The 18,626-nt window shown below is 42.4% G+C and overlaps 1 protein-coding gene across 5 annotated transcripts in view; it reads right to left on the bottom strand.

Annotated features, from left to right (window-relative positions):
• The window catches only part of LOC310679532 (ferric-chelate reductase 1-like), a 37,589-nt gene that overhangs the window by 10,753 nt on the left and 8,210 nt on the right, over positions 1 to 18,626 (bottom strand). Inside the window, exons 1-7 of one of the 5 annotated variants that reach the window (XM_083444914.1) lie at positions 17,432 to 17,668; positions 7,914 to 8,112; positions 5,730 to 5,866; positions 4,620 to 4,714; positions 3,830 to 3,977; positions 1,550 to 1,732; positions 793 to 894 (exon numbers count right to left, since the gene is read on the bottom strand). In XM_083444914.1, coding sequence (XP_083301040.1) covers positions 793 to 894; positions 1,550 to 1,732; positions 3,830 to 3,977; positions 4,620 to 4,714; positions 5,730 to 5,866; positions 7,914 to 8,112 — 864 coding nt within the window. In that variant the 5' untranslated portion in view covers positions 17,432 to 17,668. Of the gene's footprint in view, positions 1 to 792; positions 895 to 1,549; positions 1,733 to 3,829; positions 3,978 to 4,619; positions 4,715 to 5,729; positions 5,867 to 7,913; positions 8,113 to 8,537; positions 8,697 to 9,583; positions 9,652 to 17,431; positions 17,669 to 18,626 lie in introns of those variants that run through there. The other 4 variants (XM_083444913.1, XM_083444915.1, XM_083444916.1 and 1 more) reach the window with 4 other exon arrangements.

The raw sequence follows: 18,626 nt of genomic DNA, 5'->3' as shown, positions 1-18,626 counted from the left end.
CTGTTCTGGCTTCTGGGATTCAGAATAATTTTTTTTGTTTTCCTCCTCCAAGAACTAGGTGCGTCTTATGGTCTGGTGTGTCTTATAGAGTGAAAAATACGGTAGATTTTAGCCTCTGGGGGAAAAACTCCGGAAAAGTGACTTGAAGTTTACAGCATGCTATTCTTTGAAGGAGAACTACCTGAAAATGATTCACAGATGGTATTCAACTCTGAGAAGGCTTGCTAAGACGTATAAGTCTGAATCAGATAAGTGCTGGAGATGCAAAGAGGTGGAGGGGACATTCTTTCATATGTGGTGGACTTGTAAAAGGGTAAAAGAGTACTGGGAATTTATCCATAATGAATTGGGGGGGGGATGTACTTTCCCCAAAAAACCAGAGTCCTTTCCGTTGGGGATAATTCAGACTGAAATTCCCAGGTGTTTAAAAAAAGGTTATTTCTGTATGCTACTACTGTGGCCTGTGTTTTGTTAGCCGAAAAATGGAAAACGAGCGAGGTCCCAGCTAAAGAAGATTGGCAACTTAAGCTGACAGAATATGCACAACTCGCAGACTTAACATACAGAATAAGAGAACAAGAAGAACATACGTGTAAACTACAGTGTAAACAGGTTTTGATGGATGCGGTAATGGAATACTGAGTGGTATAGTTTTTGTAAAATATGCAGGGATTTATGATATGTAAAATGAACCATGGAAAGTGAAGAAGGGAAGTCACTGATATCTTAAGGATGTAAAATGAGTATTTTAAATTGCAAAACAGAAAATATATATATATATGACGCAAATACCTCTGAATCAAACTCTGGATAAGCACGTCCAGTTAAAGAAGCTGTCTTGATGTCAACGTGGTGACTGTCACTAATGCAGAGATAGGCATCGTCACCACCACCCTGCAAATAACGTCAAAGAGATTGTTAAATGGCATTCCCAGGGCAGGCAGCTCCCCGTGTCTGCACAGGCCCTGGCTACACAGCCAAGACAAATGGAGGTTCATGAAAGCCTATCCAGCACTGGCTCACCATTTAAGGACACATTCACTGAAGTTCCTATTTTAACAACCCCAGGACTAGAGTCAATTCAGCTTTAACTTGCACTAGTAGTAAGGGGCTGCAAACTCTGGTAGTGACATGATGCAAGCCCCTAGGTCCTAGGAGTTTTGGAGCACATACAAAAATGAGCTCTCAGGATCTGTACTACCACCAATACAAAGAATAGCTCGTAGGAAAACTTTATTCGCCACTCTTGTAAAACGCCCTTTATTCAAGCAAATCCCTGGGTGCTATACAAAACAAAATTGATTGGATAAAGTATGTTATCAGTGAAATGTGCTTTGTACATCTCATACTTATTCAATACTGGTACAAGCAGTCATGCAGCTGGAAATGTATATATGCCCTGGATACTCTTGGAAGGGAACTTCTAGCTAATTGCAGCTCCCTCGCTCAAGTATATTCTGGCTTTTTGTGGTTCATTCTTATTTCCAGAAGACTATGCAAATTCCCCAGATTGGCAGTAGGATCCGAATGGAAAATAATATTTACGAACCATCCACTGGTCATTGGACAGTGCAAATGCAATATAGCCATCGCTAGGACCACTCATTTCCACCACAATCAAATCGACATGGTCTCGTTTGAAAGACAGAAAGAAGCAGTCGCGGGCTCCAGGATCACAGTCGGAAGGGTTTCTCACACAGAATTTGTTGCCGCCACAGTCCGATGCACTGAACTAAGGGAGACAAGAAGCCAAATTACATTACCTAATAGAGCACTACTTGAGAAATGGCTGACGTTCTGGAAAATGCACTCGCACCGTTGCAGGATTTTAAGGGGAAACCGTTTCCCACAACCTCAGATTTCTACCCAGCAATTACAGTTAGTTTCTCTGGCCATTATTAAGCCGCAAGCCTCAAATCGGCATGGTTCAAACTCTGTAATTTTGGGTGCACACTACAATCCCACTCTTGTCTCAGTCAGGCAGCTCTGTTAATTGCTCGAAACTTTGCATTAGCAGGAGTATAATTAAAGGCTTTCTGAATCATACCAAATTGCTCCAGATAATTACACAAGCTCTGTAAAGATTAAAAAGGAGGTCCCTATGGATTTTAATGAGGAGAAAGAATGAAATACTGTCTGTTCATTTTGCAGGAGGCCAAGTGCAAAAAAAACCCACACTACAGCAAATAATCATTTAAAGAGGTTACCCTAAAGTTCAGTATTGGAGGCAACAAGATTCATCTAAGTTTTTGAAATGGCGGGAATGATGGTTAATACAGTACTTGACAAGAGACAAGAAGACTGAAAGGAAATCTAATCTATAGCTGCTACCCAAAAAGGCGAACAAGATTCAATAGAAACCAGATGACTGATGCAATCGATTCATGAAGAGGATTAAAAGTGTGGTTTCATGGTTTGAAAATCTGTGTAAAGGCTGGCATCTATTTCTGCACTTGCGTTTGAGCCAAGGATTAGGCATTGAACAGGGGAAAACGCTGAGCCTTAGGCATAAGACTTCAGATCACCTTGAGCCCCATTTGTCATGAAGATTCTTAACGCAAGAAATATTATCAGCCAATACATACCGTATTTTTCGCTCTATAAGATGCACCAGACCACAAGACGCACCTAGTTTTTGGAGGAGGAAAACAAGAAAAAAAAAATATGAATCTCAGAAGCCAGAACAGCAAGAGGGATCACTAAGCGGTGAAAACAGCAATCCCTCTTGCTGTTCTGGCTTCTGTGATAGCTGCGCAGCCTGCATTCACTCCATAAGACGCACACACATTTCCCCTTACTTTTTAGGAGGGAAAAAGTGAGTCTTATAGAGCAAAAAATACGGTAATTCGTGTGACCAAGATGTGATAAGGCCTAGTCATATTACACACTCCTTCCAGTGACACATGTCCACCACCAGGAGTGGGAGGACATGCAGTTTGAACAAAATTATAGCCCTGGAAGCACATCTAGTGAGGAGTTATGGTGCATTCTGGCACCATGCACCAAGATGAAGATAGATATCTGGAGATATAAAAGTCATCTGGCTATGGTGGTTTGGAGCCAATCCATGCATTCCTTAGCACACACCAGTCAGTCAGCTGAGAAGGCTGATGCAAAGTGTAGTTGGGGCTGTCCTTCAGCATGGGTCAAAGGGGCACTTATAGGGCTGCCATACGTCTGGGATTTCCTGGACATTACCGGGATTTCAAAGGCGGAAGTGACGTTCGGGGGGGAATTTCCAGAAGGCAGTGGCTTGTCCTGGATCTTCAGCAAGTAAACAGAGAAATCGTGGGGGTTTTGCGTTTTTGTTTTTTCAATAATATTTATTGAATTTCATACAAACACATAATTTCAACAAAACAAAAATAAGAAAAACAGTAATAAAAAAATAAAAAAGAAAATAGAGAAAATAAGATATTGTAAACCTCACATATAATACCCACAAGTACCACCACATACACAAATACAATAAAACTTAATTAATTAGTTAAACTCCAACTTCATAAACATATTACTTGACTTCCTCTAATCTCTTCCATCTGAATTTCCTTGTAATTGAATGTAGCAGTTTCCAATATTATTATTCCATATAACAATATTCCGGTTATAATCAAATTTCCTGGGTTTTTGACAACTTTGGGGTCTTCCTAAAAAAAGCTTTTGGAGTATCCTGGTTTTTACTTTTGGAAATATGGCAACCCTAGGCACTTAGTGAGAGGGGAGTGTGTGACTGGATGCCCCAACTCTTTTTCAGGCTGCAATCTTCCCTGATGAAGTCACATTTTACTAAAATCCAAACAGTTCCGTTCACGAGCTCAGCGCTACTTACTGGTTGGGTTAGATGAGAAACAGGCAGAGAAGTTCCAACAGTCACCTCAGTCACCACAGGGGTTGCCAAGGTTGGTGTAGTGGGCTGGGAGATTGTAGGACCTGGAATTTTTACCCAAAATACTCTAAATTTTTCTACAACAGTGACTCTGCAAACAAGACAAAAGCGAGATTTGAACCAAAATTGTGTACTGTTCTCTTCCGCAATGAACAAGTCCTTTCTGAAATCCAAAACAGATGTTTTGGGCCAGCTTTCTTTAACCTGATGCCCTCAAGATGTTGTTGGGGGTTGATTTCCATCTGTCCCAGCCACCATGGAGGAGGAGGAGGAGGAGGAAGAAGAAGAAGAAGCAGAAGAAGAAGAAGAAGAAGAAGAATTGAACTGAGGACCTGCTACATACAAAGGAGATGATCTCCCACTGAGTCACATCTTCTTCATAGCAGTATTGCTGTTTTTGTATACAGTGGTACCTTGGGTTAAGTACTTAATTCGTTCTGGAGGTCTGTTCTTAACCTGAAACTGTTCTTAACCTGAAGCACCACTTTAGCTAATGGGGCCTCCCGCTGCCACCATGCCACCAGAGCACAATTTTTGTTCTTATCCTGAAGCAAAGTTCTTAACCTAAGGTAATATTTCTGGGTTAGCAGAGTCTGTAACCTGAAGCGTATGTAACCTGAAGCATATGTAACCCGAGGTACCACTGTATCAGTTTTGAAAGGAGACTAACCTAAGAACACTCGGTCAGAAGATTCCAGCTATAGCTGAATTTGTCTTTATTATTCATACTTACAGAAATTGTATTCTCTTTGGTGCATCTCTAGGAGCAATCCAATAAGCATCTAGATGGCTTTTCTTGGATTTACTTGTATGGCTGACAGCTGAATTCTGTAACAAACAAATGCCCCATTTAAGCATTACCTGAGAGATAATGCAAACTACTCCGTTCATGAATCATCTAAATGATTAAAGCAGTCTACCACAAGTTGCATTTTAATATTTGGCTTGTATCATAGGTTTATGAACATCACATACTAAAGAGGTCATGAAGCTCAGTATGGATTAGAAGAAAAATATTTCTCTGCCAACACTAACTGCTACCAATGGCAGGAGAAAAATCTAGGTGTGATCATCTGGGGATCTTTATAATCCAAGCAAGATTTGAACCAAAGTTTCCCCACATCTAGCCATGACATCAGAGTAGCGTCACATGAATTTTAATTCATAGTACATTCACATAAGCTCAGTTCAGGCTTGGGGTTGATCTGCATACGTGTCTCACGAAATGATGAAAATAATGATTATTATAATGATTACTTAGTGGTCAAGGCATATGCCAGTTACCCCAGGAAGCTCCATGTTAGAAAAAGTTTGAAAACAATTTTGGAAGCAGTTTCTGGAACACCTTCTGAAAAAGGAAACCTAGAAATTTGTTGTTTTGGTTTTTTAATACATTTGTAACAAGGTGGGCTGCTGTGCTATATATATTACAAAGGAGAAGTGACTTTGCTCTGAGGTCCACTAAGGTAATCTACTTACATATGCTATGGGAAAGACAAACTAAAAGCTAAGTTTAAAAATTGCCATCTAGCAGCAACCATTAATGCGCTTTCACATGGATAGCCCAGCAGGGGGAGTCCTAACATTTAATTGTTGCCAGTAAAGGAGAACATTCATCCCGAGCCAAACTTCTGCCAGTTTCATTTATAAATCTTAAAAGAAAAAGAAAAGGGTATTTTCATACTCATACAATTTATTTCTCCTATGCCATGGTTACATGCCAAGCAGATTCAGGCAGGAAAAAGTAGCAACAGCATATTCTGCTGTTGGGGGGCCTAATCCACTTGGAAATAATAGAGAAACCTGCTTGCCAAAGCCATCTGGAAGATGGAGGGACTCTTACCTTAACACGCCCACAAGTGAGGACCTGAGATCTTTTCCTGTCAGCTAGGGCAAAGGAGCCAATGGCAGGCCCCTCCAGGTTCTCAGCACTGCGGGCTTGTAGAAAAAATCCTTCAAACACAGGTCCGGACAAACTAACTGAAACCAGGAGAGCGAGGGAAGAGATGGCTATTAATAAGCTCTAGTTATGTCGCCAGCACCTACCTGCCTCTAACTATGTTTCCAGGAAGAGGGAGGAGCTGGGCATACCTTTCTCCCTACCTGCTGTTAAGAACTGTGAGCTGCTGGTCTAAGATTCCTTGTAAACGTTTCAGTGCCTCATGTTCTTGTAACCTCCAGACTAGACTACTGCAATGCACTCTGCAATGGGGCTTCCCTTGAAGGTGCAACTGATGCAGCTTACCTAGTACCTTCCGAGCCCAAATCAAGCTGTTCAAATTAGCATTTAAAGCCCCAAATGACTTGGCCTCCAAGTATACGAAAGCGTGCCTCCTTCTCTATAGAACCAGCACAGGCATCAGCTGAGGGAGCCGTGCTGGTAGTTCTGCTGCTGCAAGTGGTTTTCTTGGGGCCACTACTGACACCTTCTGGTAAGAAATATAATAATTATGAAAAACAACAGCCAGGCCACTGGATGCCTCCTAAGGTCCACATCACCACCAGTCCTCTGTCCCTGCCTCTGTTCCTCCTGAGTGGCTCTGTCTCCTCATGTCTACTCTGTCTCCTCTGCCCGCTATAAACAAGGCCAAGCGCAAGAGGAAGGAGCAGCTGCAGCCTCTAAAAAAAGTAAAAAGGTAAAGGGCCCCTGGATGGTTAAGTCCAGTCAAAGGCAACTATGGGGCTGAAGCGCTCATCTCGCTTTCAGGCCGATGGAAGCCAGAGCACATGGAAACACCATTTAGCTTCCCATGACAGCATTACCTATTTATCTACTTGCACTGGTGTGCTTTCAAACTGCTAGATTGGCAGCAGCTGGGACAGAGCAATGGGAGCTCACTCCGTTGTGGGGATTCGAACCGCCGACCTTCCGATTGGCAAGCCCAAGAGGCTCAGTGGTTTAGACCACAGCACCACCCACGTCCTGCTGCAGCCTCTATACACCTTGCTCTCTCCACCTAACAGTGGTGTGGATTAGGCCCTGACCTGGCCGGATTTACGTTTGATGAGGTCCTAAGCTACTGAAGGTAATGGGGCCCTTTATATGTCCAGCTGTCCTTTGTCAGCAACAATTTGTTGCTGTTTTTGTGTTGAATATATGCTATATGGTAATTTATGGACCTAATAGATATCTAACCAGTGATATTTTAGGGAGCAGACTAGCAGGCGGGGCCCATTACTTACATCATAGGAGCCTACACAACACAAAACACTGTTGCTGTATGTAGGTTTTATTTTGTTTTTTATCTTATATTTTGGAAATGTACATCCAGTTTTTTTCTTTACATTTGGGGGGGGGCAAGCTATATAGTCATACCTCGGGTTACAGATGCTTCAGGCTGCGTTTTTTCAGGTTACAGACCGCTGAAACCCAGAAGACCAGAACGGGTTACTTCCAGGTTTTGGCGGTTGCGCATGCGCAGAAGCGCTAAATCGCGCTTTGCACATGCGCAGAAGCACCAAATTGCAACCCAAGCATGCGCAGATGTGCAGACGTGGGTTGCGAACACTGTGGGTTGCAAACGTGTATCCCACACGGATCAAGTTCGCAACCCAAGCATCCACTGTAGCTTGTTTAGCTTATACAGTGGTACCTCGGGTTAAGAACTTAATTCGTTCTAGAGGTCCGTTCTTAAGCTGAAACTGTTCTTAAGCTGAGGTACCACTTTAGCTAATGGGGCCTCCCTCTGCCACAGCGCCCCCTCCACGCGATTTCTGTTCTCATCCTGGAACAAAGTTCTTAACCTGAGGTACTATTTCTGGGTTAGCGGAGTCTGTAACCTGAAGTGTCTGTAACCCAAGGTACCACTGTACGTAAATCCGGCACTGGCCCTGACGAAGAAGGAAATCAAATGGGCAAGAATGACACTGGCAAGGGGATGGGACTGGGGGCACTTCACTGATGGGCCCCACCAAACCTGGAGCACCGCACCAAGTATCTGAAGAAGGTGGTGGCAGCAATCACAGAAGCAGCAAGTGTTATGTCCTTCTTCCTGCAGACGGTAGCGAGACAAGAAGATCCCAGTACCTTTCACGCGGTCCCCTGGCTTGAACTCCGTCACATTTACTTCAACGGTGTGCTTTGGGAAGCGCTGAGGCAGAGAGTGTCCATGTAGGGGCATCATAGTCTTGCACGCCTCTGTCACTTTGCCATTTGGGAAGCCGGTTGATGGGCCAGAAAGGCAGGCGAGGACCCAGAGCATCAAAGCTACTCCAGGAGACTCCATCTACAGAAAAGGAACAAAGTTTTAGTCCCCCAGAAACATTTCCGAAAGCAGCAGATTTTTTTTTTTTAGCCATGACTGGGAGAAACAGGCCATTGCTGTGCATCCCTCCCCTCTTTAAAGGAAGGAGCTTCGCCCAGCTACATTACCAGATCTTTTTCTATAGACTATTTCTGCATCTTTGTATATCTTCACAACAACTCTGCGAGGTTGGTTGGGCTGAGGAGGCAAGCCTCATGGCAGAGCTGGGATTTGAACCCAGGTCTCCAGAGTTACTCTAGACACTACACTACACTGACTCTTCAATTCCTTTGCCCACCATCCTCCCACACTTTCAAGATTTAGAGACCCAAAGTGGCTGTTTTCTTTAGCTGCCTGTAATAATTTTGAAAAGGTACAGGCGCTGCACAATAACCAATCAATCTTACATGTTTTGACTTGCATTATCTCCTCTGTCTATTAGCTATATTCCAAAGGAAGATCTGTTCTCATTTCCATTTTAATTTAATTTCAAAAGACAATCCGTTATTCATCCAAATATTCAGAAACTAAGCCAGTGCATCGGAACCCAAATTTCATGTGAATCTATTCCAGTGAGTGATGCCACAGTTACTGAAATTTATATTTCAGAGCATGGATAATTTTTAAACCAAATATTGTTTACTATTGGGGGTGGGAGTTGGAAGCAGGTTTGTTGCACAAGAGCACCAAATCCTGAATTTGTACAACTTGAAAATGCTGGTATGTGATGGAATCCTATCCACAAAATAGAGACAATTCGGATGTGACCATTAAGCATGATTTTTTCTCCACTCCCAATATTGATAATTATGCCATGCAGCACATAGACTGAACAGACTAAAAGCGTCACCTATAAAGCCTTATCTCCAAGCCCTTTCAGAGGTAATGCAATGGCATGGAATGTTCACACACATTTCAACTGCTGAGCAACAGTATCAGCGACGAAATCCCTACAGAGCTGCTTGTATACACATAACGCAGGAATGGGAAGTAGGGTTTTTAAACTGTTCTTATTTTACCTGTAAGCTGCCTTGAGTCCCTGTCAGGGGGAAAAGACAGGGTATAAATAAATATATAATAATTATAATAATATTTTTTGCAGGAAAGGATACTAAACAGGTAAACATGTTTATAACAGGAGAGCCGGGTGAGGAAAATATCAGAGGAAACTAAGAACAAGGAGCTAAGATGCCCTGGGCTGTGGGGTGAGCAACAGAGGGGCTTCCAAACTGCTGTTATGCACTCGCAATTCTATTACTACACCAGTAATTAGTGCAGTAATTTGCACACTCTGAACTTCTGGAATTGAGCAAAAAGGTTATTCCACTTAGAAAAGTAAATGCAGCAGTCTCTTTGCCTTCATTCAAGATCCAATTGGCTGGTCTGCAACCCTAAGCTCAAGGACTGCGGAGAACAATTTCAGAACAATTTAGATAGAAGTACCAACTCATACCTGAGGAAACAAAGACATCATCGGTCAGGATACTTAGTCCAATGGAGTCGAGACATAAATATGGAGAGGAGTCAACGCTTCTTAGCTTTGAAGATTAGACTTCTGCCCTAGCGATTGCTCCTCCCAAGGCATATGGCATTCATGATAACAGCAAACAACTGGCTGACAAGCAAACCATATCCAACTTGCCTTAAGAGACCCAAAATGAAAGCTAATCTCACGGTGTCTTGCAGCATCAGTGATACACCAGGAATTGAAGCTTTGGAAGCATCCAGCCTTTTAATATTAGCAATTGTTTCACACTCCATGTTGAGCAATTCATCTCTTAGGCTAGCAGGGAAAAGGTGACATGGTCTGTGACTACCATTCGGCCACTTAGCTGAAATTGTCACAAATTAATGAAACATAGATGGGCTGAATTTGATGTGCAGGCTTCATAAGCTGCACTTGACCTTGGTTATCATTGGCCGTGGTGCAGCTAAGGCTGGACCTCAAAGCCAAGGACATGAGCCTTGAGCCCGGGGGGGGGGGTGCTAATGACCCCAGACAGCAGTGGGAGATCAGTGAAAAGCCTAGGTATATGCACCAGGGCCAGAATGGTCACATGACCCACCATGACAGTCCCTGTTCCCTCGTATTTTTAAATACAACTTTATAGTCAGGAAGCAGCCAGTTAGGCCTCAGCTGCACTGTACATTTGAAGCATTATTTAAACAGCCTTGGCTCCCCCCCCCCAAAGAATCCTGGGAGCTGTAGTTTGTTAAGGGTGCTGAGAGTTGTTAGGAGACTCCCCCTATTCACAGAACTATAATTCACAGAGGCATTTAACAATCAATCCCTCTTCGTAGGAACTCTGTAACTTCGTGGGTAGCCGTACCCTTAACAAACAACAGTCCCAGGATCCTTTGAGGGAAGCCATGAGTGTTTAAAGCAGCATGATACTGCTTTAAATGTATAGGGCAGATGCATTAGGAATTCTTGTTTTATTATTCTTATGTTTTAAAAAAATCTCTTCTACAAAAGAATGGTTGTTGTTGTTGTTTAGTTGTTTAGTCGTGTCCGACTCTTCGTGACCCCATGGACCAGAGCACGCCAGGCACTCCTGTCTTTCACTGCCTCCCGCAGTTTGGTCAAACTCATGCTGGTAGCTTCGAGAACACTGTCCAACCATCTCGTCCCCTATCGTCCCCTTCTCCTTGTGCCCTCCACCTTTCCCAACATCAGGGTCTTTTCCAGGGAGTCTTCTCTTCTCATGAGGTGGCCAAAGTACTGGAGCCTCAGCTTCAGGATCTGTCCTTCCAGTGAGCACTCAGGGCTCATTTCCTTCAGAATGGATAGGTTTGATATTCTTGCAGTCCATGGGACTCTCAAGAGTCTCCTCCAGCATCATAATTCAAAAGCATCAATTCTTCAGCGATCAGCCTTCTTTATGGTCCCGCTCTCACTTCCATACATCACTACTGAGAAAACCATAGCTTTAACTATACGGACCTTTGTTGGCAACGCGACGTCTCTGCTTTTTAAGATGCAGTACGTATTCCCAAATAAATATATTTCAGATCAGAACAGCAGAAGCAAACTCATTCTCTGCCTCCCAAAGTAGTGATATGATTCACACAAGTTTAAAATGCAAAACTGTTATCATGTCTGGGAAGAGGAGGAGGAGGAGGAGGAGAAGAAGAAGAAGAAGAAGAAGAAGAAGAAGAAGAGAGACCATCTGATCCTCAGGTCACAATGTCAGGCAATTTGGGCGGCGAAATCAACTTGCGATTTGAAAAGAAGCACAAAGTCAATTCCAAAATGGAAAATAGTTTCAAAGTTCTTTAGCTTCATCACTATGTATGACGGGTGTGTGATTCAAATCCTATGTACATGCCATCCATTTAAAGCACATGATTAAATTTTCTGTTTTTACAATTTAAAGTACTTATTTTTACATCCTTAAGATATCAATGACTTCGCTTCTTCTTTTTCCATGGTTCATTTTACGTATCCTAAATCCCTGCATATTTTATAGAAAACTATACCAATCAGTATTCCATTATTATATCCATCACAACTTATTTACACTGTTGAATTTATCTTAATGTTGCCATTGTTTTTAGCTGTATACAGTTATTTCCCATATATTCAATAAACATTTTCCAATCTTCAAAAAAAAAAAAACTGCACACACTCAGGGATATTCCTTTTTTCTTTTCTTTTTTATCATGACTAGCAAACTTTTGTTTTCCTCTGGTATCTCAGGGATGTAGAACCAGTTGCAAAAGCATGGAATGGCGGCAGAGGGTAAAAGGGGAATGTTAATGTGCTGTCTACAATACACACAAACAGACATGGCCATCTAAAATACACACAAACCACTAAGTCCATGGACTAAAGTTACCAAGCTGCATCACTGGTTGATAACCATGAGGTAATTATTTTTCTCCCTTACACAGAGACACTCTTGTTCAAAATACAGATACAAACAGTCAAGCTTAGTTTCACATTTAATCTTTCCAAAAGGTTTGTGAAAAGATGAATGGACTCACATTTTCGTGGCAAAAGACAGCCATTAATGTGAAAAACTATGTGTCACATAAATCATCAGGGTGGAAAAACAAAGTCACTCGGTAGACAAGGCTTAGGAATTCCCCATGCGGGAAAGACAGTCAGCAAGGAAGCAAACCACTTACAACTGGTCCTGAAGAAGCAATCAAGAGAAGCTATGGGTCGCATTCAACTAACCTTTCCTCAAGGTAGATCCATTGAAATGAATGGACCCAACTTAGTCATGGACATTAATTTCAACGGGTTGACCCTGAGTAAAAGTTAGTTGAATGCAAGCCCGCACTGGCTTAGATAAGAATATCAACTTGGAGGTAGAAAGACAACACATGATAGCCAAGGCTGTGTCCACATTCCCATCAACAGCACACTCACTGTGTTTCCCGTGCTGAGTTTTTAATCCATGTTCATATGACACGATCTAACATGAATATGCATCCTGTACTTTGTTATAAGGTGCTACAGTTTCATGCATTGTTTCTCAAACCAGCTTTGGAGTCATTAGGCCAGGATTTCCCAAACATGGGTCGCCAGCTGCTTTGGGACTACAATTCCCATCATCCCTGATCACTGGTCCTGCTAGCTATGGATGAGGGGAGTTGTAGTCCCAAAACAGCCAGAGACCTAAGACTGGGAAACCCTGGCTTACGCTTTTCCTAATTCACCTATAGCTGAGGTGTGAACTCCTTTGCACAGGGTAAAGACATCTCCATCATGTCAACACCTTCTGGTATGTGTACACAACCAGAGAGTCATGTCAATGTGGACAGCTAGGGCACTCTAAGTAAACTGACCACATCCTTAGAAGGAATGAACAAGAACAGAAATTTAACTATCCCTTTAAAAATTACCGTGTGATAGTCTAATAACTGCACATATTCACATATCTCTACAGAACTGCAGCAAGGACCTTGGCATGGGTTTCAAGTACAGGGTCATTTCCCATCATCTAAGTAGTAACTTAAATCTAGGCAGAATCCTAGAGACCTGCTTTGACAAAAAAAAAGTATAGTCACTTGAGCTCATTGATGGCATTTGCAAGAGGAAATCCCATACCTATCTTGGTTCTCCCATCTATGCTAGATTTTTGCTTGAACGCCCTGAATGTGCCAGCATTAAATGCTTAATTAAAGGAGAACTGCCTTTAGAATAAACCTGTTCCTTCTACTACAAAAAAAAAAAGAAAAGAATGGCATAATTGTAAGGAACGCTAAGCAACAGTGTGCTATGAATGAATGAACGAATGAATGGTAACACATTAAGAATGTTAAATAATGCTGTCATTTGTTTGCTACCAACAAATCCAGATTATTCAGTTATTGCAACACCAAGATGACCAGTTTGGACTTTGCAAACTAAACTCCATACTCAAGGCTAAGCCACGGCAGAGTTTGACACCTGATAAGCCTGTGTAGAAACTAACAGGAGACAGTATTAGTTGAGCCTTTTAGAAACTTGGATCTAACTGAAAGTGGACCAGAAAATTATTGCACAGAGGTACACACACACACACACACACACACACCACAAGAAGTGCATCCGTTTGTGTTCAGGTTCAGCCTTCCAAGTTATGATTTACAGAGACCCAAACATTCATGGCCATTAAATCACAGTAACTATGAAATGCAAGGCTGTTAGTAGACATCTAATACTTCATTTATCCATCCACCGCATTCATATGCCTACCTTCCTCAAAGGATCTGAGTACTGTGTATGGGTGCCTCCAGATTGTCAGTATTTTGCAGGACGGATATAATTGCATACCAGAACTGCAGGTTTGCACAGCTTTTGTGTTCTAGTGCCCTTTATAAAAGGCATCTATGGTTTGAAAAATGCATTGAAAACCCAGAGTTTCCTGTGGAATATTGTCCAACAAGCTAGATTAAAAGCCATTAATAAGATCAGCTCAATAAATAAATGGCCGGGGAAAGCTAAGTTTTAGCAGTTACCTTGTCTATCCACATGTGACACCTAGGACAGGAAAGATTTAGAAAGCATTTGCAAGCCAGAAAGTTCTCACAATGAGATTTTTCCAGCTATACAGCTGCAGTACTTAAGCACACTTGCCTCAGAGTAAGTCCCACTGAACTCAGTGGAATTTCCTTCTGAGTAAATATGCACAGAGTCACACTGTGAAAGGAGTAAAACATCTACAAAGATGTTTGGTGAAGCACAGAGATGTGATTTCTTATATTTGTGTTTTCATTCCAGACTTTTGCCAGGTCATCTGTTTGATCTTTGGTCCCTTGCCATCAATGGGGTTTGACTGCCTGTATCTATGAACAGTCCCTTAAGGTCTTCACAGTCAGACATTTTGACAAGTTGTACACATGGTGCACATATTTTCTCCTCACCCAGTGCCAGAACTCACCATGAATAGCTCCCTCGTTCTCTTACAATGACAATGGCGCTCACCTGAGAGGTGCTGGAACTGAGTTCTGGCAAGTTCTGGCTGAAAAAAAGCTCTGTCCCTACCCATGCAACTACAGTGAAGAATTTGGGAAAATCTCACCATGTTGTGACAGTAAGAGCTGTTCGACAGTGGAATTTGCTGCCAAGGAGTGTGGTGGAGTCTCCTTCTTTGGAGGTCTTTAAGCAGAGGCTTGACAACCATATGTCAGGAGTGCTCTGATGGTGTTTCCTGCTTGGCAGGGGGTTGGACTCGATGGCCCTTGTGGTCTATTCCAACTCTATGATTCTATGATTCAGACAGCTTTGATTTGCCAGTTTGAGAAGCCAATTGTTTCAGTAACCACATCCATCATGATTCATCTTTCCTATGACCTTCTCCAGGAACTTCTGCTTAAGAAACTTCCTACATTTTGGTGGCTGTTTTTAGAAAGGTTTGAAATTGCCACTACACTGTTTGACTTCTACATATCTGGCCAAGATAATTTAATGCTTCTCACTGCTCAAGTACACCCCTCAACTTACAAACTATGGTGTGTTTCATGCAAATATTTACATGTGTTTTAAAAATATATATATATGTAAGAATGTTAATAATTGTAACCACTGGTTTTGTTACAATAAGTCACAAGAAAATCGCCAAACATATCCAGCAAATTACTATGTATCATATACTATCTTACTAATGAACCCAATAGCAAACAATTTAATCTATGTTGCCTCGATCCATACACCATTATTCTTTCTTGCTTCACAATAAATGGGATTTTAGCCAAATTGATACATAACTTCCCAGAAGCCATGATATCTTGTTAACATGTTGCTTTCTATTGAAAGAGGATACAAGTTCATATTTCCCTAACCCTTTTGTTGTCACACTACATTCCAGGAAACCCTCAGATAATCATAAGATGACCTGTAAAAGGAAAACAAACGTCCCCGCAAAGTTTGTTCCCCGCTCCTGATCTTGCCTCGTGACAAACAACTGCAGGGAAATGTTGGGGTGTCCTCCAAGGTTCACCCTCATTTTACACAAATGGAGCAGCCTGACAGGCCAACCAATGTCTTGCCTAACCCAAGCGGAAACCCAACAACACAAAGGATCCTCCTTGGAGCTCTGGAGTTCCTTGATTTACCTGTCAGTACAGAAAGGACTCCCTGAAGGTAGGAAGTTTGAAAACCATGGATCTAGTGAACACACGTTTTCTTCCCACTGTCAAGTGCCCTCTCCTAAAGGTAAAGGTACCCCTGACCGTTAAGTCCAGTCATGGACGACTCTGGGGTTGCATGCTCATCTCGCTCTATAGGCCGAGGGAGCCAGCGTACAGCTTCCAGGTCATGTGGCCAGCATGACTAAGCCACTTCTGGCGAACCAGAGCAGCACACAGAAACACCGTTTACCTTCCCACCGGAGTGGTACCTATTTATCTACTTGTACTTGACATGCTTTTGAACTGCTAGGTGATATAATAATAATAATAATGGGCAGGAGCTGGGACTGAACAACGGGAGCTCACCCCGTCACAGGGATTCGAACTGCCGACCTTCCGATCAGCAAGCAAGATTCAGGGAAGTTCCAAACACTCCGTTGAGAATTCATAGGCTGTAGCCTTTTAAGATATATGGTTCATTTTACACCTGGCTCTACATGGAGACGAATAGAGTTCACAGCATTGCATCTCCAGAGTGTCTCTCCTTCTTCCTCTCATAGCTTCAGCAAGCTTGAGTCCAGAGCAGCCAGCTATGCTCCCCAGTCTCTGGGTTGCAGCCTCTACAATCAGAAACTGTCTTTGTTCTCCCTTCTTGTTCCCAGCACACCTTGCTAAGACCCAAGCCCACCCTTTTCCTGTCACCTAGCATGCACACCCCATCACCTTGGCAACCTCTGTCTGCCCAGGCCCAAAGATTCCCCCTCAACACGGGCCATCAACACCTTTTGTCACATTAAAGACTTGGCTTATCCCTTGCTAGCTGTACACAGATGTCTGGACTTGTGGTCCTAAACTGAACAAAACAGTGTTTGGCTTAGTTTTAATTAACTAAACTTTGTGTACTTCGTGAATTTGCGAGTTGGCTCAAATTCTAGCTCTTTACTGACCCTAGAGATTATGGAGACAAACCCTCCAACATTACTTCCATGAAAATGGGGACGTCCTATTCAATAATGATAACAATAATAATTTTATTATTTATACTCTGCCCATCTGACTGGGTTGCCCCAGTTATTCCGGGTGGCTTCCAAAATATATAAAAACATAACTAAACATTTTTTTAAACTTCCTTGTATAGGGCTGCCTTCAGATGTCTTCTAAAGGTTGTACGGTTTCTTATCTCCTTGGCTCAGGGGCCGCCTAACTCCATACCCTCCAACATCTGCTGAAAATGGGGATGCCCTACAGAAAAGCAGGACATTCTGGGATCAAATCAGAAACTAGGATGGCTTCTGTAAATCTAGGATTGTCCCTGGAAAATAGGGACACTGGGAGAGTCTGTGGAGAGGCTGCCCCTCCCACAAACTCATAACATCAAATATACCCACCCACAACTTTGAATATTTGGTTACATTAGCACACACTGCATTGAAACAAAGGCAATAAAGTTTATAGATACAGAATCTGATCAAGTAAGAACTCTATTTAAGAGCTCCTTCAACTTTTCCTTAATTAACATAACCAATCTCTGCAATATATATTGGGATTTTTTTTTTTTAGGAAGAAGAGGGTGAGAGAATGCACAGGTTTGGCAAAACCATGCAACACACAGCCAGCCACAAAGTCCCCTCTTTTAAGCGTCACACTGAACACAGTGTCTTAAACACAGCATAGGCACCCAAGATGCACACGCACACACCCTCTTAAGAAAGGAATTCATAAGACACCTGTTTCTTACCTTAAGGAACACGCTGCTCGTGTGGCATAAACGCAGCTGCTAGGCTTTCCCCTTTAACCCAAACAGGATTTTTTTTTTCTTTTTAAAGGGTGGGCATTTCTCTGGCAAGCAAGTCGTTCCGACTCACTGCTGTGAGCATGGAGGCTGCAGTGAAGAAACGCGCTCTTATCTTGCAGGAGGCTCTTCCTGCTTTCTGACAAGCTGTATCGCATCTCTCAGGCGTGGGTGGAGCCAAGCAAAGTTAAGGCGAAAGCAAACTCGTCCTTGAAGCGGCTCTGGGAAAGAATTGGGTGGGTTGGTGAAAGCCCCACTGGAATCAGTGAGACTTACTTTTTCAGATCAAGGAAGGATACATAGACTCAAGCTGCTGGGCTCCTTTCATAGAGTGAACCCCAAGAGACACAAAACTCATCGAAGCTTGTGGGATCCACTTCCAAGTAATTGAACTTTAGTCCCTCCTGCAGCCCCTCCAAGTTTCTCTATTTTCCAGGGTTTTACAGAAACCCTTCCAGAATGATTTGATCCCAGAATGTCTCACTTTTCCTTAGGACACCCCCATTTTCATCGGAGAAATGTTGGAGGGTGTGGAGTTATGTGACCCCGCAGCCAAGGAGATAAGTAACTATGCAGCCTATGCAGCCTTTAGAAGACATCTGAAGACAGTCCTTTATTGGGAAGTTTTGTAGTGTTTGATGTTTTATTATGTTTGTATATACGTTGGAAGCCACTCAGAGTGGCTGGGGCAACCCAAACAGATGGGTGGGATATATTATTATTATTATTATTATTATTATTATTATTATTATTATTATTTAAATAGGGCATTCCTATTTTCATCAGAGAAATGTTGGAAAGTATGAGTCCTGCTAAGAATAAGCACCCAGTTTTACAGCTGCCTTTTAACCAAATAATGAAGAGGCCCTGATCCTGCACTCACTTACTGCTAAAAGTCATTTGAAATCAACTAGACATCCTTAAGCACATTTGGCTTAGGATCAGCTACTTGCCTTGCCGCCACCTCAACTCCCTCCCCTCCACCTCACAATACCTTAAAACCCTCCAAGAAAAGAAAAACCAGAGCAATTTCATAAGTTGGTCAATGTTCAATCCATTCATAAAGTTCGGAATCTTTTTTTAACAGCAACAAAAAAAATGTGTGTGGCACTACATGCTTCTTAAGTATTTACAGAGCAAG

This window comes from Podarcis tiliguerta, assembly GCF_965153285.1.
Source record: "Podarcis tiliguerta genome assembly, chromosome: 6".
Taxonomy (NCBI): Eukaryota; Metazoa; Chordata; class Lepidosauria; order Squamata; family Lacertidae; genus Podarcis; species Podarcis tiliguerta.
Note: the sequence above shows the minus strand (reverse complement) of the source record. Positions and strands in the feature narration are given on the sequence as shown.